This window comes from Bufo bufo, chromosome 2 (assembly GCF_905171765.1).
Source record: "Bufo bufo chromosome 2, aBufBuf1.1, whole genome shotgun sequence".
NCBI lineage: Eukaryota > Metazoa > Chordata > Amphibia > Anura > Bufonidae > Bufo > Bufo bufo.
In genome coordinates, this window is record NC_053390.1 from 609,505,228 (window position 1) to 609,532,332 (window position 27,105).

At 44.0% G+C, this 27,105-nt stretch overlaps 1 protein-coding gene across 2 annotated transcripts in view; it reads left to right on the forward strand.

Moving 5' to 3' along the window:
* Positions 1-11,366, forward strand: part of ADAD1 (adenosine deaminase domain containing 1) — a 73,424-nt gene extending 62,058 nt beyond the window's left edge. For both annotated transcript variants that reach the window (XM_040420498.1, XM_040420499.1), the window contains 4 exons: positions 8,081-8,310; positions 9,099-9,336; positions 9,467-9,599; positions 11,233-11,366. In XM_040420498.1, the coding sequence (XP_040276432.1) occupies positions 8,081-8,310; positions 9,099-9,336; positions 9,467-9,599; positions 11,233-11,346 (715 nt within the window). In that variant the 3' untranslated portion in view covers positions 11,347-11,366. The remainder of the gene's footprint in view (positions 1-8,080; positions 8,311-9,098; positions 9,337-9,466; positions 9,600-11,232) is intronic.
* Positions 11,367-27,105: the final 15,739 nt, after the last annotated feature.

A 27,105-nucleotide genomic window follows, 5' to 3' on the forward strand; every position in this document is an offset into this window, starting at 1 on the left:
CACATCCTAGATCTGAATTAATTAAATATTCTTCTGAAATACTTTGTTCTTTACATAGTTGAATGTGCTGACAACAAAATTACACAAAAATAAAAAAAATGGAAATCCAATTTTTCAACCCATGGAGGTCTGGATTTGGAGTCACACTCAAAATTAAAGTGGAAAAACACACTACAGGCTGATCCAACTTTGATGTAATGTCCTTAAAACAAGTCAAAATGAGGCTCAGTAGTGTGTGTGGCCTCCACGTGCCTGTATGACCTCCCTACAACGCCTATGCATGCTCCTGATGAGGTGTCGGACGGTCTCCTGAGGGATCTCCTCCCAGACCTGGACTAAAGCATCTGCCAACTCCTGGACAGTCTGTGGTGCAACGTGACGTTGGTGGATAGAGCGAGACATGATGTCCCAGATGTGCTCAATTGGATTCAGGTCTGGGGAACGGGCGGGCCAGTCCATAGCATCAATGCCTTCGTCTTGCAGGAACTGCTGACACACTCCAGCCACATGATGTCTAGCATTGTCTTGCATTAGGAGGAACCCAGGGCCAACCGCACCAGCATATGGTCTCACAAGGGGTCTGAGGATCTCATCTCGGTACCTAATGGCAGTCAGGCTACCTCTGGCGAGCACATGGAGGGCTTTGCGGCCAAAGAAATGCCACCCAACACCATTACTGACCCAATGCCAAACCGGTCATGCTGGAGGATGTTGCAGGCAGCAGAACGTTCTCCACGACGTCTCCAGACTCTGTCACGTCTGTCACATGTGCTCAGTGTGAACCTGCTTTCATCTGTGAAGAGCACAGGGCGCCAGTGGCGAATTTGCCAATCTTGGTGTTCTCTGGCAAATGCCAAACGTCCTGCACGGTGTTGGGCTGTAAGCACAACCCCCACCTGTGGACGTCGGACCCTCATATCACCCTCATGGAGTCTGTTTCTGACCGTTTGAGCAGACACATGCACATTTGTGGCCTGCTGGAGGTCATTTTGCAGGGCTCTGGCAGTGCTCCTCCTGTTCCTCCTTGCACAAAGGCGGAGGTAGCGGTCCTGCTGCTGGGTTGTTGCCCTCCTACGGCCTCCTCCACGTCTCCTGATGTACTGGCCGGTCTCCTGGTAGCGCCTCCATGCTCTGGACACTACGTTGACAGACACAGCAAACCTCCTTGCCACAGCTCGCATTGATGTGCCATCCTGGATAAGCTGCACTATCTGAGCCACTTGTGTGGGTTGTAGACTCCGTCTCATGCTACCACTAGAGTGAAAGCACCGCCAGCATTCAAAAGTGACCAAAACATCAGCCAGGAAGCATAGGAACTGAGAAGTGGTCTGTGGTCACCACCTGCAGAACCACTCCTTTATTGGGGGTGTCTTGCTAATTGCCTATAATTTCCACCTGTTGTCTATCCCATTTGCACAACAGCATGTGAAATTCATTGTCACTCAGTGTTGCTTCCTAAGTGGACAGTTTGATTTCACAGAAGTGTGATTGACTTGGAGTTACATTGTGTTGTTTAAGTGTTCCCTTTATTTTTTTGAGAAGTGTATCTTGTATTCGTTCTCCTTTTTTTTAACCGCCACCAAAATTTATTTTAGTGGGACAGATTCAACAATAGGCAAATCATTTATGACCTCTCTCGCCGTCCCCTCCTCCTGAGAATAATCATCCGCCAATTTTTCCACTCTAAGTCCAGCATTTTTTTTAACATTGGAATCGGCTATCCCTTTTTGACCTGCCCCTGCTCTTGTCATTACATTACGAGATTTCAAAAACGGATAGATTTTGGCTGATTCTGGAGGCTTCTGCCCCGTGTTTGAATAATCAGCTGATCGCCTATTTTGCTTAGGAGCCTTTTTTTTTCTTTTTCCCTTTTTCTTTCCGACACACGTCCAGTACCAATCACAATTTTTCGTACTAATCATAAGAGTTTCTACTAACTCATTCAACTACATAATATTTCTCCGAAGGCAAAACAACATGGGGAAAAAAAGGAAAACATCTCACCACACTCCTTATGTTGAACAGAAGTACAGCGGCAGTTTATTCACGGCAGCAGCAACAGGATTCCGGTAGCAGAATGAAAAACACCTCGGCAGGGCACAAACTAAAGCATCAGATAAGCAACCGGAGGATAATTATCAACAGGCGAGCGGAGGAGGAGGCAGATACACGGAGGAATAGTAGATTAAACCTGGAGACAAGGAGAGGCCCAGGTCCAGAGCATTTCAAACCTCTTTCAGAAACCAGCATGGACAGACAGCGGGGAAAGGCAGGGAGAAGCAGGACCATGGATCTGTAGTTCAGGGCACTTAACCCCCGCAGTCACCCCTCGAATTGAGCCGGCGTGCAGCACTTCCAGCGCTTAGGAGCCGCTGCAGCCGGCAAGCAAGGCCAGGCGCGGCGTGGCGAGGTGAAAGGAGAAGAGGGCGGGCGTGACGCAGCCAAGCCTATGTCATCACATCATCCCATATTTTTGCCCTTGGACAAACTCTCCGTCTTCAGATCTTCTTTGTTGCGGCTTCAGCCTCTTCCCATTCGCCAGTGCATGAGGGCTCTGGGCCACATGGTCTCTTCCATCGAAGCAGTGCCCTATGCTCATTTCCATACCAGGGCTCTTCAGCAGCGCATTCTGACCATTTGGGACCGTTCCCCAGCCTCCCTGCACCGACTCTTCTGTCTTGATTCCGGCGAATGGGCTCTGCATTCACAGATCTTCCACCCAAATTTAGGGTCTCTACATTTTTAACGGCACAGTGTCACGGCGGGGAGTGGGGGAAACCCCCCACCGTGCGATGTTAAAGGAATAAGGAAGCTTCTAGGCCAGGACGACAGGATCAGGGAGCAGGTCACCTCCTAAAACGTCCCTAATTCTGACCCTGACTCCTAACCGTATGAGTCAACCCAGATGGTAGGAAGGCTCATACTCCGGAACCTCAGGTCCCTACTAGCCCTCAGGAAATCCCTGGACTAGGAGCAAAGTAAGACAACCTGTTCCTCCACATCACGGACGAACAGGAGTCTCAACTGGCCAAGCTGCAAGGAGAAGGGAACATATACAGCATATGGATATGGCAGGTAAGTTAAACCAGTTCCACCCTACCTGCCACAGACACACTGACTGGAACCCGTGCACAAGTGCTGATGTCCACACCAACATAAAAGGACACAGCACATATCACAAATCACACAGGAAACCAGGACACCATAGCTGCACTAAGGTGAGACTGCAGCGGAACATAAACTTAACATCATGACATTTACTTATGACCACAAGGGTGGCCCTCACTGGACATATGGCATAAGAAGACCAGGAGGATGACTCCAGCATACAGCATGGCTGGAGTACCCCTCTCCTTCAGTCATCCAGCAGAAGCTAAATAGCCCAAGCAGCCACACCCACTCACACACACTAGGATGGGAGTTAACCCTTCCAACACCAGACAGGGTAGTGAAGCCACTTAAAGGGGAAATGCACACACAACTAAACCCCGTGCACACCAAACAGGTAAAATGCACACATACACTACACAAGTTGCCAGAGGCAACCGCATGCATAGACAGTGAGCAGCCCAGCAGTCAGCTCAGGCTGCTACACTGCCAACAACATCATCATGTTGCCAGCGGCAACCACACGTGAGGCAAACAACTCACATCCCTCACCTGCGGTGAAAAACCAAACTGACCGCTGACAGCTGTATGCGGCTCTAAGAGTCACGACCATGAACATAGTCGTGACACTCCCACCCCTCAAAGCCCCCCACCAAAAAAAAAAAAAGGAAACTAGTGAGGAAACCAAAAACAGGGATGGGAGAAGGGGAAAAGAGAAACAGAACCAGTGTTGGTGCAAGCGAGTCTCCCCAGAACTGCTGCCAGCCCCTGGAGCAACACACAGGAACCAGGGCGCCAGCTGCCAGCCCCTGGAGCAACACAAAGGAACCAGGGCGCCAGCAAACAAACAGTCCGGAGAGACCGCACTGATCACTGCGTCCACTTTCAGACATGGTTCACACCAAGTCGCTGCCAGCATGCATCCACCACCAGCATACAACAAAGCCAGTACAACAAGGACTGCAGCCAGCCACCACGACACTAGCGTAAGAACCACTGAGAAGTGGACGAGGAGAGACCCAAACACAAGTGCCAGTTCACACAAACTGCAAGCAGAGCTACAGAGAATTGCACCGTAACAGGGTTCTCCTTTCACCCTCCCTCCGGAGGATAAGCATGTGCACCAGAAAACGGCAGGCGACACATGCTGCGCCCTCTTCCGAAGGCATCCAGCGGAAGCTAAATAGCCCAAGCAGCCACACCCACTCACACACACTAGGATGGGAGTTAACCCTTCCAACACCAGACAGGGTAGTGAAGCCACTTAAAGGGGAAATGCACACACAACTAAACCCCGTGCACACCAAACAGGGAAAATGCACACATACACTACACAAGTTGCCAGAGGCAACCGCATGCATAGACAGTGAGCAGCCCAGCAGTCAGCTCAGGCTGCTACACTGCCAACAACTTCATGTTGCCAGCGGCAACCACACGTGAGGCAAACAACTCACAGCCCTCATCTGCGGTGAACAACCAAACTGACCGCTGGCAACTGCATGCGGCTCTAAGAGTCACGACCATGAACATAGTCGTGACACACAGCTGTTGAAGCCACTATACTAAGGGCTCGGGGTTTCTCGGATGCTGTTGTCCAGACCATGATTCGTGCTAGGAAGCAGTTGTCCTCCCGGATCTATCACCGGACCTGGAAGTCCTATATTAGTTGGTGCGAATGCCACCAGTGGTCTCCCATTCGGTTCTCGTTGCCGCGACTCTTGTCTTTCCTGCAGTCTGGTATGGACTTGGGGCTGGCTCTCAGTTCCCTCAAAGGGCAAGTTTCGGCCCTTTCCATTCTTTTTCAGCGGAACTTAGCTTCGCTTTCTGCGGTTCGGACCTTTCTGCAGGGGCTGGCGCACGTTGCGCCCCCTCCATTCTCTGTTTAATCCTTGGGACCTTAATCTGGTGGACAGCTCTCTCCAATCCTCTCCGTTTGAGTCTTTGCAGCAGGTGTCCCTTCTCTTCTTGTCCTACAAGTGGCCTTTTTGGTGGCAGTCACTTCCATCCGTAGGGTGTCAGAACTAGCGGTTCTTTCCTGTCGGCCGCCCTTCCTTGTGCTCCATCAGGACAAGGTAGTCCTTCGCCCTGTCAAGTCCTTCCTTCCGAAGGTCGTGTCAGAATTACATCTCAATGAGATCATTCTCCCTTTTTTTTTTGTCACCGTGTCATCCTCGTGAGCAGTCGCTCCACACTCTGGATTTGGTTCGGGCCATTCGCATCCATCTGTCTCAGACATCCTCTTTGCGACGGACGTATTCACTATTCGTCATTCCAGAGGGACCGAGACTAGGATTGGCTGCGTCCAAAGCTTCCATTTCCCGATTAGTTTGGCCATTGTGGAAGCGTACCTCATCAGTAACTGGGCTCCGTCCTTCCGGCTTACTGCTCATTCTGCTCTGGCAGAGTACACACCTTTGCACCTTCTGATGCTTCTCTGGGGCGTAGAGTTTTGCAGACGGTGGTTCTCTTATTAGCCGGATGGCTTCTTTGTTTATGACCAACCCCTGGGACTGCTCTGTAACGGCCCATGGTCAAGCCTGTGTCCCCCAATGATATGGATGAGAAAACTAGATTTTTGTACTTACCGTAAAATCGGTTTCTCTTCCGTTCATTGGGGGACACAGCTCCCACCCATTCTCTCTTGTTACGGACCTCATTGTGGCCTGCATGGTTCTGGGTTTGTACATTGTTTGGTTTTCCTGCTTTTCTTTTGCTTTTCCTACTGCCTTTTCACAAACTGTTTTAGCTTCGTCCCTGTAGGAAGGGTATATCTGGAGGGAGGAGCTCACACTTTAGTGCTTAGTGTCGCCTCCTAGTGGCAGCAGCTATACCCATGGTCAAGACTGTGTCCCCCAATGAACGAAAGAGAGACAGATTTTACGGTACGTACAAAAATCTAGTTTTTCACAGATTAAGGGTGCATTTACATGACTGTAGCGTTTTGCAGATCCGCAAAACACGGATACCGTCCCGTGTGCGTTTCGCATTTTGTGGACCGTACATGGCCGCCAGTATCATAGAAAATGCTATTCTTTACCACAATTGTGGACAAGAATAGGACATGCTCTATATTTTTTCCAGGACCGCAGAACAGAACTATGGATGGGGGCAGCACCTATTGCAGGCCCATTTAAATAAATGGGTCGCACCCGTTCCGCAAAGTTGGTTGTGTGAATGGGCCCTAAAGCACGGACTTGTGGATGAGGTATAAGTCGATAAAAGATGCAGCACAAACTCAGAGTTGAAATTCCTCTTGCTTTGCAACACAGGAAACTGCTATATTATTTTCTCACATAGTTGATGATAATACATCCCTGGTTCTCATCACAAACACAAAGGTGAGAAGCCACTGTACCATATTCTATAATTTCTCCATAGTGTGGATTGAGTGCAGTGGAAAATGTATGCTAGCATTTCATTGGGCCCAAACAATAAAGCTCTTAAAAAGAAGTGTCACTGCACTTTGAAAAAACATTTCATATATCATAGCGATATAAAGTTTTTATCAGTGTAGTTCTGAGTCCTGAGACCCCCACCAATCACAAGAACAGGGAGAGAAAAGTGCTTGCATAGCGAAGTGAGAGGGGCCCATAGACTTTCTGTTGAGTCCTTCTCGCTACTGCTCCTGCAGCAAAGAGAGAGTGCGCTATGTGAGCATTTATTTATTATTTTATGCACTATTATATTCCCCAGCACTTTACAGACATTAGCATCCAACTGTCCCCAACAATCCCTATCAGTATGTCTTTGGAGTGTGGGAAGAAACCCACCAAACCCAGGGAGAACATACAAACTCCATGCAGATGTTGTCCTTGGTCCGATTCGAGCCTAGTACCCCAGCACTGCAAGGCACCAGTACTAATCGGTGAGCCACCGTGCTTCTCTCTTCATTCTAGAAATTGGTGGGGGTCTCAGAACTTGGAAGTGCAGTGCAGTCTGCGGCATCATGGTATAGAGCAGGAGGAGCTCTGCAGTTTTATATATAGTTTTATGGTAAAAGATTCAGTAAAACCTGTAATTTATACATTTATATTTCTGCTTTTTCTAATTTAAGAGCATCCCTGTGAACAGCTCTCAATTACATAAGGGAGGTGTTATCATTGAATGATAGCATTCCCTGTATTAATGTGTATACAGAGAAATCTGTCAGTCGCATGGGGGTGATTGAGAAAAGGCAGAGATATAGATTACAAGTTTTACTGAATCTCTACCAATACTATATATCAATCTTCTCAGCTTCTCCTGCTCTTGTCACATGCTGCCTGCAGATTGCACTGTACTTTGTGGTGACAGGTTGTCTTTAAATTGGCTCAAACATAATTCTTTTCAGTTTTGCATTGATTTCTTCAAAGTTATTTTGCCTTATTGACAAGTTCTCATGAGCGCTCACACTTTTGGCAGAGGAATCCGGCAGGCAGTTCCATCACCGGAACTGCCTGCCGGATCCGTCAAAACATATGCTAACTGATGGAATTTGTAAGACTGATCAGGATCCAGATCCGTCTTACAAATGCATTGAAATGCCGGATCCGTCTTTCCGGTGTCATCTGGAAAAACAGATCCGGCATTTATTTTTTTCTATTTTTTTTTTCCGGTCTGTGCATGCAGTATTTTGAATGCCGCATCCGGCATTCTGGCAAGTGTTCCGGATTTTTGGCTGGAGATAAAACGGTAGCATGCTGCGGTATTATCTCCGTCCTGAACAGTCAAAACGACTGAACTGAAGACATCCTGATGCATCCTGAACGGATTACTCTCCATTCAGAATTCATGGGGATAAAACTGATCAGTTCTTTTCCGGTATAGAGCCCCTAGGACGGAACTCTATGCCGGAAAAGAAAAACGCTAGTGTGAAAGTAGCCTAACCTGCTCTTCTGCGATCCATAATTTAGCTCATTTTACCGTGTGTTTTTGTAGCCTTATGCTTTGTAAGAAGAACTTACCAGAAATATTTTCTTTCCGTTTATTCTAGACATCTTACTCCTCTTTCTCTGTCTGCGCATGAATCAAATGACCGATTAAGTCTTCATATTTCAGTGGAGGACAAAAATTATCCTGTAGCATACTTCCCTCGTGACGTTACCACTCACATAACCAGTATGTCTCCCACGGACAAATTGACAAAATGGGAGGTTCTGGGAGTTCAAGGAGCACTCTTAAGTATTTTCATACAGCCAGTGTACATCAGCAGCATTATTGTTGGTAGGTAGATATTCAAAAATTCTTTATTTAAAGGGAGTCTCTCACCAGAGAATTCTGTTAAAGGGTTGTGTCACTTCAGCAAATGGCATTTATAATGTAGAGAAAGTTAATACAAGACACTTACTAATGTGCTGTGATTGTCCATAACCTTACAAGGCAGTGTGGCTGGTTTAACGGTGAATTTCATGGTGGCAGATTTCCATTAAGATATTTGTTTGAGTCCTGCTCTGTATAGACGTCGCCGTGTCAGGTACTGTAGTGAAGAGACCAGCCCTTTGTTCAGATGATGGCAGCCTACTATTGGATCTTCTGCAATGTACAATCCTGGAAAACCTAGCCCAGAATCGATTAGTAATCCTGACTGTCAAGAGTCGTCATCTTCATCTACATATACTATATGATCTTCAGAAATTAGTTTTTTTTTTTCTTTAGTGTCCCCCTCTCTAATGCTTTGCACTTGATCTGAAACACATGTACAGGTATCTGTCCACATATGTTTAATATAACTTTACATAGGGGGGGCCTTAGTTTTTCACCTGTTACAGCTCATCCGTCCCCATTCACTTGGATAGGAAGGAGTCATCCCATTGAAGTGAATGGGACAGCTGAGATGTAATTACACTTCCTCACCACTACGGTTGTGACTGCGAACAGTGAGGAGAAGGCAGCACTGGTATGAGTGCTGCTTTCCCTTTAAACTGCTGATCGGCGGGGGTGCCGGGAGTCATTTGTCTATCATTTTTGCAAAATATACTGAGCATGTGCCAATTCTTGAGTTTATATTTTAGGTAATGCAAATTGCACAGATACAAGAGGATTGGAAATTGCTATAAAGCGTCGAATTGATGACACCCTAACTTCGAGATTGCCTATGTTTTACCTTGTACACAGACCGTACATAAGCATTGTAACAGCTGTCCACCAAACTCAGGGTGTTGCTGGAAATTACAGTCTCAGTGTGAACTGGTCACAAGGAGACAGTTCATTGGAAATTGTGGATGCACTGCAAGGAAAAATTATTGAAAGGTATCTGATTTAAGGATTTGATGCTCTACACACATCTTTAAAATACAGATAAAAGCTGTGACGTTTCAGAAAGCACTTTTTTGAAATGACATTTTGTGAAAAGGAATTTGTTTCTGGTTTTTATTTATAGTTCACCATTTAAAAGTGGTCGTTCAATGGCAAGCCGTCTTTGCAAAGCTGCAATGTTAAGTCGCTTTAACCTGCTTGTAAAGGAAGCAAAAAGGGACAATGTCTTTCGTGGTCTGTGTTATCATGAAGCAAAGGTACATATATAAGTATTTTGTCATTTGTCAAGAGTGATCATCACTTGCTTAAAAAAACGACTCTATATAAAAACTACACCAATAGGCTAATTATAAAAGACAAAGTTTTAGTCCTACAAACACCCCTGGTTGGCACCCTGATATGGTGGTTAGAGTTTAGGCAGGGCAGGCCTAAACTGTGACAAGACCCTAGTAAGGCCATGTTGCTAGATCAGAATTCAGAAACCGCGATAGTGTGCGTTATAAACACCTCAACCATGATCAACACAATACCAAATTTAAAAGAATATGGATATACAGAGCCCTTTCTTTCCAAATAAAGAGACGAAGTTAGCATTGTACTTTTGTTCAGTGCAAACAGTAAATAATCAGTGATATATAAAAAAATAAATTAGGACTACAGGTTCCACAGATGAGGACTGTACAATTCATAGGTTCCAAAAGGGTTTTCCCTGCATATACCAGGTTTATCTAGGAACCATCAAGCAAAGCTATCACTCCTAAAGATCAATCAAAAATACTACATTGAAGGTAAAATAAAGCTAACCCAAGACTGTTACCTAATAAAAATGCACAATCTTTTGCAATAGGGTCTTTTTATGGTCCGGTCAGAAATCGGGGTTGTCGTTTTTGAGGCAGATGCCCTGCTTGAACAGGGCCAGACTAGGGTGACATCAGGCGTATTTGTAGAAATACACATTTTTCTTCCTTTTATATTTGACCCATTGGGGTTGTTTTTATGTGGAAGTAATTGCCTTTTTTGAGAAAATGCAGTTTTTTTTAATGATCCCCTGGTGGCATCTAAAGGGTCCTCTGTTTCTGAAAAAAAATATAGGTTCTGTGAAATATCTTCAGGAATATTGCATATTAATTATTTTAATGTGCAGTTGGACTCCATTTTGTATTGAATGGGTTTTCCGGTCCTTTCATATTGATAAATGGATAAGCAATCCGTATCTGATTAGCAGATATCCAGCACACTGTACTGTATATCGACAATTAGCTATTCTGCAGAAGTTCCAGCACTGGAAATATACAGCTTCATCTGTTGTGTGTAGTGTATGGGGCTGTTTATTGCAGGCTGCTCCCATTCACTTCAGCATGTTTCAATTTCTGACTTCATGACAGTCCAAAATGTGCCAGATTTATTAACTTCTAGTATTCAATCCAAAGTAACATATAAGGCTGATAAGACAGATGTTCATCCAGTTCGGCCTGTTATCCTGCAAAGTTGATCCAGAGGAAGGCAAAAAATAAATAAAATTGTGTGGTAGAAGCCAATTTTCCTCATTTTAGGTGAAAAAACTCCTTCCCAACTCCAATCAGGCAATCAGAATAACTCCCTGGATCATTAACCCTTCTCTACAAATCTAGTAACTATAACCTGTAATATTATGACAAAGGATGGAGTATAAAAGATCAATAAATCTTACTCATACTTTTAAAAAGTGCCAGGCTTGATGAAAGTGCATGCTGAACAGCACCTATCCAGTGTTTCTTTGCCCATCTAAGCCTGCTGACGGGTTCCCTTTAACTTCAGTTCAGGGATGTGTGGTGATTTTGATGTTTATTGTAATATACCCTTTGTGGTTGTATTATAATAGCTCACATGAAATTCTGATTTAACTTCCAGAACCTCTCTGGATCATACCAAGAAGCAAAGTGCTTGCTGAAGTCCTATTTTGAACAACACGGTCTTGGACCTTGGATTGTGAAGCCAAAAACTATTGAGAACTTTGCCATGTAATCATATAATTTTGCAAGAAATGCATCGTTCATATACATAGAATTTCCTTTTGTTATTAGCCTGCTACTCACTGTATGTTACTGTTTAAAAAGTAGTACTAGAAAAATGGTTTTCCTCTTCAAATTGTTTGAATCTTAAAAAAAAAAGTTCATGGCATTTATTGCACTTTTTGTTTAACTGCTGTAAACAAGCCACTTACGTTCCACATTTATGGACATTTTTTTATTCAAGTATTATAGAAGTAATAACCTTTTATATACCTGTGTTTGCCTTTTTTTTTTTTATCAAAATACACAAGGAAGTTTCATGTTGGTTGTGTTAGTGTTTCATATGACATTTTAATCACCCTCTGCATCTAGGCCATAAAGCAAACCTAGCGCATGCTATTTTTCCTTTTTTTTTTTTTTTTTGAAGCCTTAAAGGGGTTTTCAGAGATTTTTATAACTGATAACCCATCCTCAGGATAAGTCATCCCATCCCATCGATCAGCTGTTGGAGAAGTCACCGGCGCTCCTTTGAGCACCGCTGCTTTCTCTCAGCTCACGAAGCACAGCACTGTACATTGTATAGCGGCTGTGCTTGGTATCACAGTTCAGCCTCATTCACTTCAATGGGACTGAGCTGCACTTAGGCCATGTGATAGATGAACGTGTGATATCACTAGGCCCAGGGAAAGCAGCAAGTAGGCCGCGGCACAAACACTGCTACCTTCTTAAACAGCTGATCGGCAGGGGTGTCGGACCCCCACAGATCACATACTGATGACTAGGTCTATTGGTTAGTACTAAAATAAGCCAAAAGCAGGAGTGCTGTCAGATGAAATACAGAAGGTAAAAGTAAATTTCCCATATAAAGTAGCCTGTCTGACCCAGGAAGAGATGCAGCAGCATCTTAAAAAGATTAAAGTAGACAAATCGCCGGAACCAGATGGCATACATCCCCGTATCCTAAGAGAATTAAGTAATGTCATAGGCATACCCTTATTTCTAATATTTAAGGACTCTATATTGACAGTGTGTGCTACAGGATTGGTGCTTAGCAAATGTGGTGCCAATATTAAAAAAGTGGTAAAAAAACTGGAAACTATAGGCCATTAAGTCCAACATCTGCCATGGGTAAACTGTTAGAATCTCTTATAAAAACCTTCAATCTTGGAGTACCTCAATGAAAATAAGTGAATAAAGCCGTATCAGCATGACTTCATGTGGGATCGGTTCTGTCGAACTAATTTATTCATACTCAGATTGGGTCACTAGTGGAGTACCTCGGGGTCAGTATTGGGCCCTATTCTCGTCAATATATGTATTAATGATTTTGTAGAAGGCTTGCACAGTTAAATAGTTTTTGCAAATGACACTAAACTGTATAACGTAATTAACATGAAAGAGGCCAGTATACTGTCACACGGTCAGTGATTGGTCAGTATTTTATCAGTATTTGTAAGCCAGAAGCAGGAGTGGGTCTAAAACACAGAAGAGATGTAAATATTGCCATTACATTTTATCTCTTTAGGTTCCACTTCTGCTTTTGGCTTACAAATACTGATGCAAAATACTGACGTGTGAAAGAGGCCTTACGGATGCTCAAAATAACAGTGACAATAGTGGCCCCATGATAGAGTGGGAAGGGGGGCAGCATCAATGGCATACAGCTCAAGATGGTGGCAGATCACAGTAGTAGCAGAACCCGAGTACAGCAGTGTGATAGCAAGGCCCAGTGGCATGCACATCCTTATAAAAATCTAACATGTACATATCAGTAGGCCAAGAAGCCCCATTGTAGGAATTGCAGTAGACGCATCAGACGGGTGGCAGCATCAGAATAGTGGCAGTAGCCCCTGGTCACAAGTAACTGCCCATTCGGCATTGGTATATGGAATTCCTGGCTGATCCACAACTGATTCATCTTTATGAAGGTTAATCTCAACATTTAGTGAGGAAAGACGAGTTCCCTTAGGGATAACTATGCACCCTCCGCACTGAACATTCGCTCTGATGTCACACTACTGGCCAGGCATAAAAGCATGCCCATGGCAAACTCGGCCAATTGTGGCCATTCTTCAAGTTTGCATGCCCAGTGCTCCAGGGGATCTTGGCTCATGAGTGACAGGGTGCAGTCCAAATATGCCACCACCTGCTGGTTGAGGTTCTGCTGCATGTCCCACTGCTGCTTCTGCTGGGTGGTTTTTTCAGAAGGCGGCTGAAGAAAACTGGTCATTATAGACTCCAGACTTAACCCCTTAGGGACGCATGACGTACCGGTACGGCATGTTTCCCGAGTCCTTAAGGACCCATGACGTACCGGTACGATAAACGGCTGACATCTGTGATGTGATGTCAGCCGTTTAACCCTTTCCATACAGCGGTCCGTATGGACCGCTGTATGGAAAGAGTTAACAGTAAGATGCGGCTCCCTCCCTCTCCCATCGGGGGCCTGCTGTGCCTTTGCACCCCCTCCGATAGGATGGGTGACAGAGGGAGGGAGCCCCCGTCCTTACCCTTCCCCGTCTGCGAAGTTCTGGCCACAACCGAGCATACGGGGAAGGTTCCATGGCAACAGGACGCCGTCTCAGGCATCCTGCTGTCCATGGTGCTGAACAGATCTGTGCTAAAGGCATAGATCTGTTCAGACAAAGTGTAAGTAAAATACAGTACAATACCCTATATAGTGTACTGTACTGTATTATACAGACATCAGACACACTATAAAACGGTCATGTTACTTTACCCGAACGGTGAACGCCATAAAAAATAAAAAACTATGATGAAATTGAAATTTTGCCCACCTTACTTCCCAAAAAAGGTAATAAAAGTGATCAAAAAAGTCGCATGTATGCCAAAATTGTAACAATCAAACCATCATCTCATTCTGCAAAAATCATACCCTACCCAAGATAATCGCCCAAAAACTGAATAAACTATGGCTCTTAGACTATGGAAACACTAAAACATGTTTTTTTTTGTTTAAAAAATGAAATCATTGTGTAAAACTTACATAAATAAAAAAAAAGTATACATATTAGGTATCGCCGCGTCCGTATCGACCGGCTCTATAAAATATCATGAGCTAACCCCTCAGGTGACCACCGTAAAAAAATAAAAATAAAAACGGTGTAAAAAAAGCCATTTTTTGTCATCTTACGTCACAAAAAGTGTAATAGCAAGCGATCAAAAAGTCATATGCACCCCAAAATAGTGTCAATCAAACAGTCATCTCATCCTGCAAAAAATGAGACCCTACTTAAGATAATCACCCAAAAACTGAAAAAACTATGGCTCTTAGGCTATGGAGACACTAAAACTTTTTTTGTTTTAAAAATGAAATCATTGTGTAAAACTTACATAAATAAAAAAAATTGTATACATATTAGGTATCGCCGCGTCCGTGACAACCTGCTCTATAAAATTACCACATGATCTAACTTACCTTTCAGATGAATGTTGTAAATAACAAGAAAAAAAAACTGTGCCAAAACAGCTATTTCTTGTTACCTTGCCGCACAAAAAGTGTAATATAGAGCAACCAAAAATCATATGTACCCTAAACTAGTACCAACAAAACTGCCACCCTATCCCATAGTTTCTAAAATGGGGTCACTTTTTTGGAGTTTCTACTCTAGGGGTGCATCAGGGGGGCTTCAAATGGGACATGGTGTAAAAAAAAAACAGTCCAGCAAAATCTGCCTTCCAAAAACCATATGGCATTCCTTTCCTTCTGCGCCCTGCCGTGTGCCCGTACAGCAGTTTACGACCACATATGGGGTGTTTCTGTAAACTACAGAATCGGGGTCATAAATATTGAGTTTTGTTTGGCTGTTAACCCTTGCTTTGTAACTGGAAAAAAAATATTAAAATGGAAAATCTGCCAAAAAGTGAAATTTAGAAATTGTATCTCTTTTTTCCATTAAATCTTGTGCAACACCTAAAGGGTTAACAAAGTTTGTAAAATCAGTTTTGAATACCTTGAGGGGTGTAGTTTCTTAGATGGGGTCACTTTTATGGAGTTTCTACTCTAGGGGTGCATCAGGGGGGCTTCAAATGGGACATGGTGTAAATAAACCAGTCCAGCCTTCCAAAAACCAAACGGCGCACCTTTCACTCTACGCCCTGCTGTGTGGCCGTACAGTAGTTTATGGGGTGTTTCTGTAAATGGCAGAGTCAGGGCAATAAAGATACAGTCTTGTTTGGCTGTTAACCCTTGCTTTGTTAGTGGAAAAAATGGGTTAAAATGGAAAATTAGGCAAAAAAATGAAATTCTCTAATTTCATCCCCATTTGCTAATAACTTGTGCAACACCTAAAGGGTTAACGAAGTTTGTAAAATCAGTTTTGAATACCTTTAGTGGTGTAGTTTATAGAATGGGGTCATTTTTGGGTGGTTTCTATTATGCAAGCCTCGCAAAGTGACTTCAGAGCTGTAGTGGTCCCTAAAAATTGGGTTTTTGTAAATTTCTGAAAAATTTCAAGATTTACTTCTAAACTTCTAAGCCTTGTAACATCCCCAAAAAATTAAATATCATTCCCAAAATAATTCAAACATGAAGTAGACATATGGGGAATGTAAAGTCATCACAATTTTTGGGGGTATTACTATGTATTACAGAAGTAGAGAAACAAATTTTGGGTAAATTCGTTTTTTGTTTTTTTTATGCAAAAAAATAATTTTTTTGACTTCATTTTACCAGTGTCATGAAGTACAATATGTGACGAAAAAACAATCTCAGAATGGCCTGGATAAGTCAAAGCGTTTTAAAGTTATCACCACTTAAAGTGACACTGGTCAGATTTGCAAAAAATGGCCAAGTCCTAAAAGGGATTCTGTCACCTCGTATAACACAAATTCAGATTTTAAACCAGTCATGCTCCACAGCTTACCTTTAATCGGCTGTGCTGTTTTTTATTGTAATCCGTCCAGCCGTTTTGCAGTAAAACGACTTTTAGAAAACCCTGAAGGTGCCCAGAGGGGCGTTATGTTCCCCTTTGTGTGCCCAGTAACGCCCCTCTTATAGTGCCCAAAACGCCTTCCTCCAGAATCCCTAACTGCCCACAGCGTCTCATCCCTCTCCTTCCCCTCCCTGACGGCCAACCGAAGTCTTGCGCGAGCATCGGAAGTCACTGGGCTCGGCGCATGCCCAGTGACGACGATGAAGCTCCTGCCCTCAGTCTCCAGCAAATCGCACTGTGGGTACTGCGTCTGTGCGAGACTTCGCTCGGCCGTCAGGGAGAGGGAGCGAAGACGCAGACGCAGTACCCAGTCTCGCGCAGACGCAGTACCCACTGAGGGCTGCGCCAGTGCGTTTTGCTGGAGACTGAGGGCAGGAGCTTCATCGTCGTCACTGGGCATGCGCCAAGACCAGTGACGTCCGATGCTCGCGCAAGACTTCGCTCGGCCGTCAGGGAGGGGGAGGAGAGGGATGAGACGCTGTGGGCAGTTAGGGATTCTGGAGGAAGGCGTTTTGGACACTGTAAGAGGGGCTGGACGGATTACAATAAAAAACTGCACAGCCGATTCAAGGTAAGCTGTGGAGCATAACTGGTTTAAAATCTGAATTTGTGTTATACAAGGTGACAGAATCCCTTTAAGGTGAAATAGGGCTGAGTCCTTAAGGGGTTAAAGGGGTTCTGCAGCTTTTTCATACTGATGATCTGGCCAGAGTATAGATTATCAGCATCTGATCAGCGAGTTTCCAACACTTCAATGGGGCTTAGCTGCGCCCAGGCCAGTAAAAAATCTGCAGAACCCCTTTAACGGGGCGAGTTTTCAGCGCGGGTGCAATGTTTTTCACGCATTATTTCTGTGTTGCATGAGAATTACAGCTTGTTCTATACATTTTCAAGCAGCACTAGCCCCATAGAAGTGAATGGGGCTTCAGTGAAAAATGCATTGCATCCGAATCCATTTTTAATGTTGTTTTTTTTTTTTGTTTTTTTTTTTTTCAAGTGCGTGAAAAAACGCATCAAAACTGATTGCAACCATATGGGGGGAAAAAATGAAGCGCTGAATGCATCCTGAGAGAATCTGTAACACTTGTGTGAAAAAGGACTAAGTTGCTGTTTTTGGAGTTAGAGCTGCCGAGTATCACATTTTCCCTCCACCACTGTGTGATGCCTGCTTGCCGCTGCTTTTATAAATTCGTGCACTGCTAATAAATTCATCACGGATAGTCTCCTGAGTAGCAAATGGTGTACCCCTCCCACTTTTGGCTCCACATTTCCCACTGCTTCCACCCTGTTGTCTCATGGGCACACGGCCATCCTGCAGGATCAGTGTTTTATAGGGTTCTGCCTAGCTGTGAAAATACAGGGGATGGCTACCTGTGGATTGGCTGGCTGATGTTGCGTTCCCAGGCTTGTCTCCTCTACACTTAGTCTCCAACACTGCAGCTGCAATTTTAGGAAATATGGCGTTCACCTGAGGGGGTAGATCATTATGTGAGGTGAAACCTGCCAAATTTAAAATGACAAATTGAAAAACCTAAAATTATAATTGAAATAATGTTTTAACATTTTAATTTAATCTAAAATCTGCAAAATGCATGCCAAAATTAAAAGGAAAATCTAATTCCTCCATTTTAATTTTCTTTTCTAACTCCAGCATGGGTCATATGTGCCAACAATAAATGTAAAAATGAATAGTCTATTCCCTTTTAAATTTAAATTTCCACTTTGTCAATTAATTATTATCCTCTTCCTATAGTGGGTTCTGCATGTCAAAATCATAAATCAAATGAAAACACCAAGTAGAAGCAGAAAATGGTAGATTGAGATTTCATTTGCATCTCTTGCAGGCATTTTCCCTGCCAAAAGTAAATTTGTGCTAACATTAAAATGTATATAAATGACCAATTCTGTTATTTGATTCTTGCCTGACCAGACAGTGACTCTGTATGTCTACTAGAGGGTGCTCTGCTTGTACACATTTCCAACAGCTAACACACAGCTGCTGATCAGATTAAGTTTACATTTCCAATAGATGGCGCTGTGACAGTAAAATCTTAGTATTGTGCCGAATGCATAGGATAAGATAAATCTAATAAATGGCACCCTCTTTTTGAGAAGTGAATTATACTATGATTATATCATCAACTCTGCTACCCTGTTAACCCCCTAGATGCCCTAATCACCCGCAGCATCTATGGGCTTAATCCGCTCTGTCATACTTGAGTGAGGATGTGGAGGCTGTTGCTCCACAAAAGTGCCAAGAAGCTTAAAAAGTCACAAATTATGGTACAACAATGGCGTGCACCATAATCTGTGACTTTTTTTACATCACTATAGTGGCATAAAATGATTAATAAATGTCCTCCATTGTGTTTGTGTGACCAAAAATCGGGGTGCATCCTTGTGCTGCACACACTGCATCTATTATACCTCATATATCAGTACACTGCTGTATATACTAAATATCTGTACACACTGCACCTATTATACCTAATACCTCACATCAGTACACTGCTGTATATACTATATATCTCTACACACTGCATATATTATACCTCACATATCAGTACACTGCTGTATATACTATATATCTCTACACACTGCATCTATTATACCTCACATATCAGTACACTGCTGTATATACTATATATCTCTACACACTGCATCTATTATACCTCACATATCAGTACACTGCTGTATATACTATATATCTCTACACACTGCATCTATTATACCTCATACCTCACATATCAGTACACTGCTGTATATACTATATATCTGCCAAATCTGAAAAAAGACCCTTGGTAGACCCAGGATTAATCAGTAGTGCATGGTTCAATAGCCAGAGGCTATCTAGTTCCTGTTTTTCGTCATATTGTTTTATTTAAACAATTATCTTCCTATCCCTATGAGATACTGTGCTCCCCCGACATGCGGCATCCTCGGGTAATGGAGTTACTACTAACACGAGTGCCAATTTCAGCTTGAGGGGCGGGTTTCCCTATCTTATCCAATTTGTTTTCACCGCTCGTGTAACATGTAGAGGGGGAAGCCAATAAGCTCTTGCAGCTTGTCATACTCCAATGTAATAGCTGGAGGTCCGCTCACCTAGATGCACAACTGTGCATGAGTAGGGAAATAGTTGGATTAAAATTAAATGGATGTATGTTAATACAAATGAAGGAATGGGGTGTGCTGCAGCCACCCTGAACATTTGTATGAGATAGAGAAACAATGTAGTAAGGGAGACCTTAACCACTACGCAGATCAGTATTGCTATAAAGGAGAGGTTATTTAAAAATGCCTAGGGATATTAACCTAGCGAAAGTGAAAAGTATCCAGATACAATGGATACAATCTACAATACAGATAAGATCAGATGCCTTTATTGTCACTGTACAATACAATGTACAATACAATGAAATGTTGTTTGGAGCAATCCTAGATGCCATGGACAGAGGAACAAGAACTGACATTTAAACTAAAGCATTACACTAGTAAAAAAACAACAACATTGCACTAGAAAGCATTACTATTCACAGTTCACAGTGTATATATATATATATATATATATATATATATATAGCAAGAGCAAAGTAGGAAGTGCTTATGAGTATATATACACACTGATCAGACACCACTGCAGACAAGAGATCATCATGGGTTCATGAATGCAGCAGTCACTTTCAGTCTGTGGTAGTTTCTATCCTAGGAAGGGGCAATAGTCTCTGAGCATTTAAGAGACTGATTGCTTTGGGGTAAAAGCTGTTCTTCAGCCTAGTGGTGTGGGCGTGTAGGGTTCTAAGACGCCTACCAGAGGGTAGGGGAATGAAAAGGCTGTGGCCGGGGTGAGTTGGATCCCCGCAGATAATTTTTGCCCTGTTGCTGCAGCGAGCAGTGAAGATGTCCTCCAGTGATGGTAGCTGAGTACCAGTGATTCTGCCAGCCATTCTGATGATGCGCTTGAGGGTCTTCTTGTCCTCAGAAGAGCAGCCGGAGTACCACATTGTAATGCAGTATGTGATAACGGATTCTATGGTGCACCTGTAAAAATTGACTAGCAGCTGTTTTGGGAGTTGTGCTTTCTTCAGACTCCTCAGAAAATAAAGCCTCTGAAGGCCTTTTTTGGTAATTTCTGTTGTGTTTTTTATCCATGACAGGTCCTGACTAATATGAACTCCCAAGAATCTGAAACTTTGAACTATCTCCACATTTCCACCATTAATGCTAATGGGATGGTGTCCATTTCGTTTCTTCTTACTAAAATCCAGAATTAGCTCCTTTGTTTTCTTGGTATTGAGTATGAGGTTGTTGTTCTTACTCCATCTCTCCAGGTTCTCAACCTCTTTCCTATAGGCTGTTTCATCATTGTTGGAGATTAGGCCTATCACGGTCGTGTCATCTGCAAATTTTATAATGGTATTGGTATTGTGAATAGGTTTACAGTCATTTGTGAAGAGGGAGTAAAGGAGAGGGCTCAACACACAGCCTTGCGGTACCCCAGTGTTTAGTGTTAAGGATAAAGAGAAGTGCTTGCCCATGCGTACCATTTGTGGTCTTTTTGTAAGAAAATCCAGTATCCAGTTGCACAGGTGTGAGCTGAGACCCAAGTTGTTCAGTTTCGTTGCCAACTTGTTGGGAGGGATGGTGTTAAAGGCCGAGCTGTAATCAATGAACAGCATCCGCACATAGCTGTCTCTCTGCTCCAGGTGTGACAGCGCAGTGTGAAGGGTAAGTGAGACCGCATCCTCAGTTGACCTATGTGCTCTGTAAGCAAACTGGTATTGGTCCATGGAGGTGCAGATCTTGCTCTTCATGTGCCTGAGGACAAGTTGTTCAAAGCACTTCATAGCAATAGGAGTGAGAGCCACCAGGCGATAATCACTTAAGGTCTTCACCCCTGCCTGTTTTGGAATTGGGACAATTCAGGCAAGTGGGGACAATGCCTGCTCTAGTGAACTGTTAAACATACTGGTAAACACTGTTTTCAGCTGTTTAGCACAGTTTTTTAGGACTTTTCCAGGAACTTCATCAGGGCCAGCTGCTTTGCGGGGATTAATGTGGTTTAAGGCCCATTCTACCTCATGTGCTCTCAGCATCAGGGAACATGATGGAGCCTTTTGCTGGGCTAATTTGATGATAGGCAGCTCATTGTCTTTGTCAAATCGTGCAAAAAAGTTATTTAGGTCATCAGGAGAGAAAGAATTTCCGGTGTTGATAGAACAGGTGTTGCTCTTATAATTGGTAATAAACTTGATACCCTGCCACATGCGTCGGGAATCAGAGCTTGTAAAATCATGTTGTATTTTTGTTTTGCCTCCCTAATGCCCCTCTTCAGATTGGACCTGGCTGTTTTGTACTCCTCTGGGTCTCCCTTTCGGAAAGCAATGTCACGTGCCTTCAAAAGGTTTTGGACATTTCTGTTTATCCATGGTTTCCTATTTGGGAAGGTCCGAATGATTTTGGTATCAGTGACATTGTCCATGCAAAATTTAATATAGGATAGGACAGAGGAGGCATATATGTTTCAGTCTGTGTGATTTTCCTTTGTAGCTGCCTGTTTAAACAAATCCCATTCTGTGTCCTCAAAACAATCCTGTAGTCTCATTGTGGCTCCTTCAGGCCAAACTCTGATTGTATGCAAAGTAGGCTTAATCCTGGTGATAAGAGGTTTGTATGCTGGAGCAAAAAACAAAGAAATGTGATCCGACCTGCCAAGATGGGGGGCAGGTGATGCTGTATAAGCATTTGCTATGTTGCAATAAACGCGGTCCAATGTATTTCTCCCCCCAGTTGGGAATTTAACAAACTGGTAGAATTTGGGGAGCACAGTTTTGAGATTGGCTTGGTTAAAATCACCCGCTAAGATGAACACTCCATCTGGATGGATATTTTGCAGACTGTTCGTAATATCATGCAATTTGGACAGTGCCAGCTTAACATTTGTTTGTGGAGGAATATAAACTACGGTGAGATACACGACTGAATTCCCTCGGTAAGTAGAACGGTCTGCATTTAAGTGTCATAAGTTCTAAATCAGCAGAGCAATATTGTTCAGCAATGACTGTGGAGGTGCACCAAGCCTTATTGACATAAATACACACTCCACCTCCCTTATTCTTACCGGACTCAGCGGTTCGATCCATTCGGTAGACAGTACGATCCGCAAGTTCAATAGCCTCGTCCGGGATGTTAGTATTTAGCCAGGTTTTGGTGAAAAATGAGGCGCAAGTGTTCATCCTATCAGATGAGATCCTCAGTCTCAGCTCATCGATCTTGTTCACTATAGACTGGGTATTTGCGACGAACAGGCTGGGTAGTGCTTGCTTGTTTGGGGGGTTCTTTAATCGAGTATTGATGCCGCCCCTCTTGCCCCGCTTCTGCTTCCTTTCCCGTCTCCTTCTGTGCCAACGCTTCGACGGTATAATCATCCAGTCGGGCACCGATGTCCTTAGAATCTCATCCGGGATATTAGGGGGTGGTGGTGGAACAGGACCTTTCATTCTGATGTCCAGTAGCTCTTGCACACTATACGCTGTGTGTGCTGTAGCAAACTGAATACTCGCTGTGCTTAAAATTAAGGTAATAACTATGTAAAAAATAAGAAATTGGCATCTAAATGGAGAGCTCCAGGCTGCTGCATCCATGCGCGCTGCCATCTTGAATAGAAGATAATACCCTACCGCTAATCCACCAGAGTGTGATGGCAATTTAGTAGCAAACTGGATACTTTGTCACTACAATTAAAAAAAAAATTTGTAAAAGCAATATGATACAATACGATACAATACTGCCATAGCGCAGTATCTCATAGGGATATGAAGGTAATATCCCAATGAGACCTCCCACACACGAAATAAATAATCTCTAGTTGTGAGGAATATGGATCATTATTTAATGGCAGCCATGATATTCATCTGATTCACCTTTGTTAGTGTACCTGCAAAATAAGTTCTCACTTGAACCCTCTCCTTGTCAGATAGAGAACTCCACATGGGTTCTGGCTTCAAGGAGGCCACATGCGTACGAATTCACACCTCAACCAGTCATCCAGGAACCAAGCTGATGTAACAGGAAGATTTTCTCAACATGGGGTCTCAGCCTTTGCCCAGATCTATAGTTTCCCCCCAGACATCATAGAACCAGCGGTTCATACGGAATTATGAATTGCCTGTCCATCACAGACATAAACCCGATACATATTTGTGTCCCTGATGAACAGGCCCGTGGTCTTAGTGTGGTGGTGCGAGGCCAGGAAAGGGAGATATACATATCTCCCCACAGAAACCAAATAACGGTACCATGCTTGGACTCTACTGGTAGCCGGAACCCAGGCGGATCTGTATGGTTCCAGAACCATCTCCCTGTAACCTGGTCTGAAGCTATGGGCTCTAATGGGTTTTGTGGGTCCCTTGGCTGCCAGCCCAGAAGAGGAGGAGGGGACCCTTCCCAGAGGTGGGGAGGGGAGCTGCCAGCTATAGGTCAAAAGCCCATGCAAGCCAGCGGGCGGCGCCTTTCTCTGAAAGGGGGTCACATCTTGCCATGTGTTTGGAGAGACCTGGAAACTGCTGACATCACTGTATTCTAAAGTCTCCTGATGTGTCTGGGATTCGAACCCACAACCTTCAATGTATCACTGTATCAGAGGCAAAGCATTAACCCTCACAGCCATAAAGAAGGCATTGCAACTGAATGAAAAAATTTGACACTTCTACTGTTATAGCTGGCTTATACACATGACAGCTGCCCCAACACACTCAGCTCTGCTATATCTCTATATATGAGCAGCTGTCATATGTATAGATGTACACTTAGCCAGCTATAACAGTAGAAGTCTCATTTTTTTTCAACCAGCAGCAAGGCATATCTTATGGTCTAGAGGTTAGGTGCTTTGCCTCTGATACAGAAGGTCGTGGGTTCGAATCCCAGCAGAAACCTTTTCTGAAATACAAGCAGTGACTCCATATATGGGCATACAGGGCGGGACACAATACAGGGAGGGACACATGAAGAGGCTGCATCGCATCGCTGACATGGAGTTAAGTAGAAGTGTTTATTTTTTATTTTTTTTAATACCCGACTGTTACTGCCATGGGGGGAGCGGGGGGCACTTGATACTGGCACATGGGGGGAGGGGGGTTGGCACCTGACCTGATACTGGCACCTGAGGGGGGGGGGGGGGTTGGCACCTGATACTGGCACATGGGGGGGGGGGAGAGGCACCTGATACTGTGGATGGCACTGTTTAGGGGAGGGGGATCTGTGTATGGCACTATTTAGGGGAGGGGGATCTGTGGATGGCACTATTTAGGGGAGGGGGATCTGTGGATGGCACTATTTAGGGGAGGGGGATCTGTGGATGGCACTATTTAGGGGAGGGGGGATCTGTGGATGGCACTATTTAGGGGAGGGGGATCTGTGGATGGCACTATTTAGGGGAGGGGGGATCTGTGTATGGCACTATTTAGGGGAGGGGGGATCTGTTGATGGCACAGAGGGGGGGGGGATCTGTTGATGGCACAGAGGGGGGGGATCTGTTGATGGCACAGAGGGGGGGGATCTGTGGATGGCACAGAGGGGGGGGGGATCTGTGGATGGCACAGAGGGGGGGGGGGGGCCATAATTATTTTTTGCTATGGGGCCCATGCATTTCTAGCTACGCCCCTGCAGCACTCTTAAAATTGCAAAGCTTCTGAAGCGTGATCATCGAACAATCAAGCGTTTCATTCAAAATAGTCAACAGGGTCGCAAGAAGCGTGTGGAAAAACCAAGGCGCAAAATAACTGCCCATGAACTGAGAAAAGTCAAGCGTGCAGCTGCCAAGATGCCACTTGCCACCAGTTTGGCCATATTTCAGAGCTGCAACATCACTGGAGTGCCCAAAAGCACAAGGTGTGCAATACTCAGAGACATGGCCAAGGTAAGAAAGGCTGAAAGACGACCACCACTGAACAAGACACACAAGCTGAAACGTCAAGACTGGGCCAAGAAATATCTCAAGACTGATTTTTCTAAGGTTTTATGGACTGATGAAATGAGAGTGAGTCTTGATGGGCCAGATGGATGGGCCCGTGGCTGGATTGGTAAAGGGCAGAGAGCTCCAGTCCGACTCAGACGCCAGCAAGGTGGAGGTGGAGTACTGGTTTGGGCTGGTATCATCAAAGATGAGCTTGTGGGGCCTTTTCGGGTTGAGGATGGAGTCAAGCTCAACTCCCAGTCCTACTGCCAGTTTCTGGAAGACACCTTCTTCAAGCAGTGGTACAGAAAGAAGTCTGCATCCTTCAAGAAAAACATGATTTTCATGCAGGACAATGCTCCATCACACGCGTCCAAGTACTCCACAGCGTGGCTGGCAAGAAAGGGTATAAAAGAAGAAAATCTAATGACATGGCCTCCTTGTTCACCTGATCTGAACCCCATTGAGAACCTGTGGTCCATCATCAAATGTGAGATTTACAAGGAGGGAAAACAGTACACCTCTCTGAACAGTGTCTGGGAGGCTGTGGTTGCTGCTGCACGCAATGTTGATGGTGAACAGATCAAAACACTGACAGAATCCATGGATGGCAGGCTTTTGAGTGTCCTTGCAAAGAAAGGTGGCTATATTGGTCACTGATTTGTTTTTGTTTTGTTTTTGAATGTCAGAAATGTATATTTGTGAATGTTGAGATGTTATATTGGTTTCACTGGTAAAAATAAATAATTGAAATGGGTATATATTTGTTTTTTGTTAAGTTGCCTAATAATTATGCACAGTAATAGTCACCTGCACACACAGATATCCCCCTAAAATAGCTAAAACTAAAAACAAACTAAAAACTACTTCCAAAAATATTCAGCTTTGATATTAATGAGTTTTTTGGGTTCATTGAGAACATGGTTGTTGTTCAATAATAAAATTAATCCTCAAAAATACAACTTGCCTAATAATTCTGCACTCCCTGTATATATACACACTGAATCTATTATACCTCATACCTCACATATCAGTACACTGCTGTATATACTATATATCTGTAGAGTGTCGGACTAGGTTGCCTAGGGCCCACCAGTAAAATGTATTTTGGGGGCCAACCGTACGGATACATTCAAATATTACCCGCTCACACAGCATCACGATGCTACCAGATGATTGAATATGGGGGTCCCTGCAGCAATTTTGAGAAGGTAGGCCCTGGGGAGAAAAGGGACACTGCCTAGCTTTCCTCTATACCTAGAAGTCATCTCAGTTCTGATCGTGTCTATAATAATAATCTATCAAGTTTTTTAAAGGAACATAGGCTGGTTGATGTTCTGTACATTGAATATATGTATATAGCGCAGTAAGTCTACTGTGTTATGTGCCACTTGTGCAGGAGGTGGGAGAATATGGGCCCACCGGGGGATTCGCCTGTAGGCCAGTCCGAGCTTGTATCTGTACACACTGCATCTATTATACCTCATAACTCACATATCTGTACACTGCTATATGTGAGGTACGAGGTATAATAGATGCAGTGTGTACAGATCTATAGTATATATAGCAGTGTACTGATATATGAAGTATAATAGGTGCAGTGTGTACAGATGTAAAGTATATACAGCAGTGTACTGATATGTGAGTTACACTGTATACATTTTACCTCGTACCTCATAGCAGTACATTCAGGCATGGGATTCAGTCTGTTCGCTCCGGTTCTCCAGATCCGGTTGTTAAAATTACAGCTGGATCGGAGAACCGTGTTGCTGGCTGAACCCCGATCCGGAGTTTGGCAGCAGGTCAGGGGGAGATGCAGCAGAGCAAGGAAGAGGCCTGCATCGCTACCAGCATGGAGGTAGGT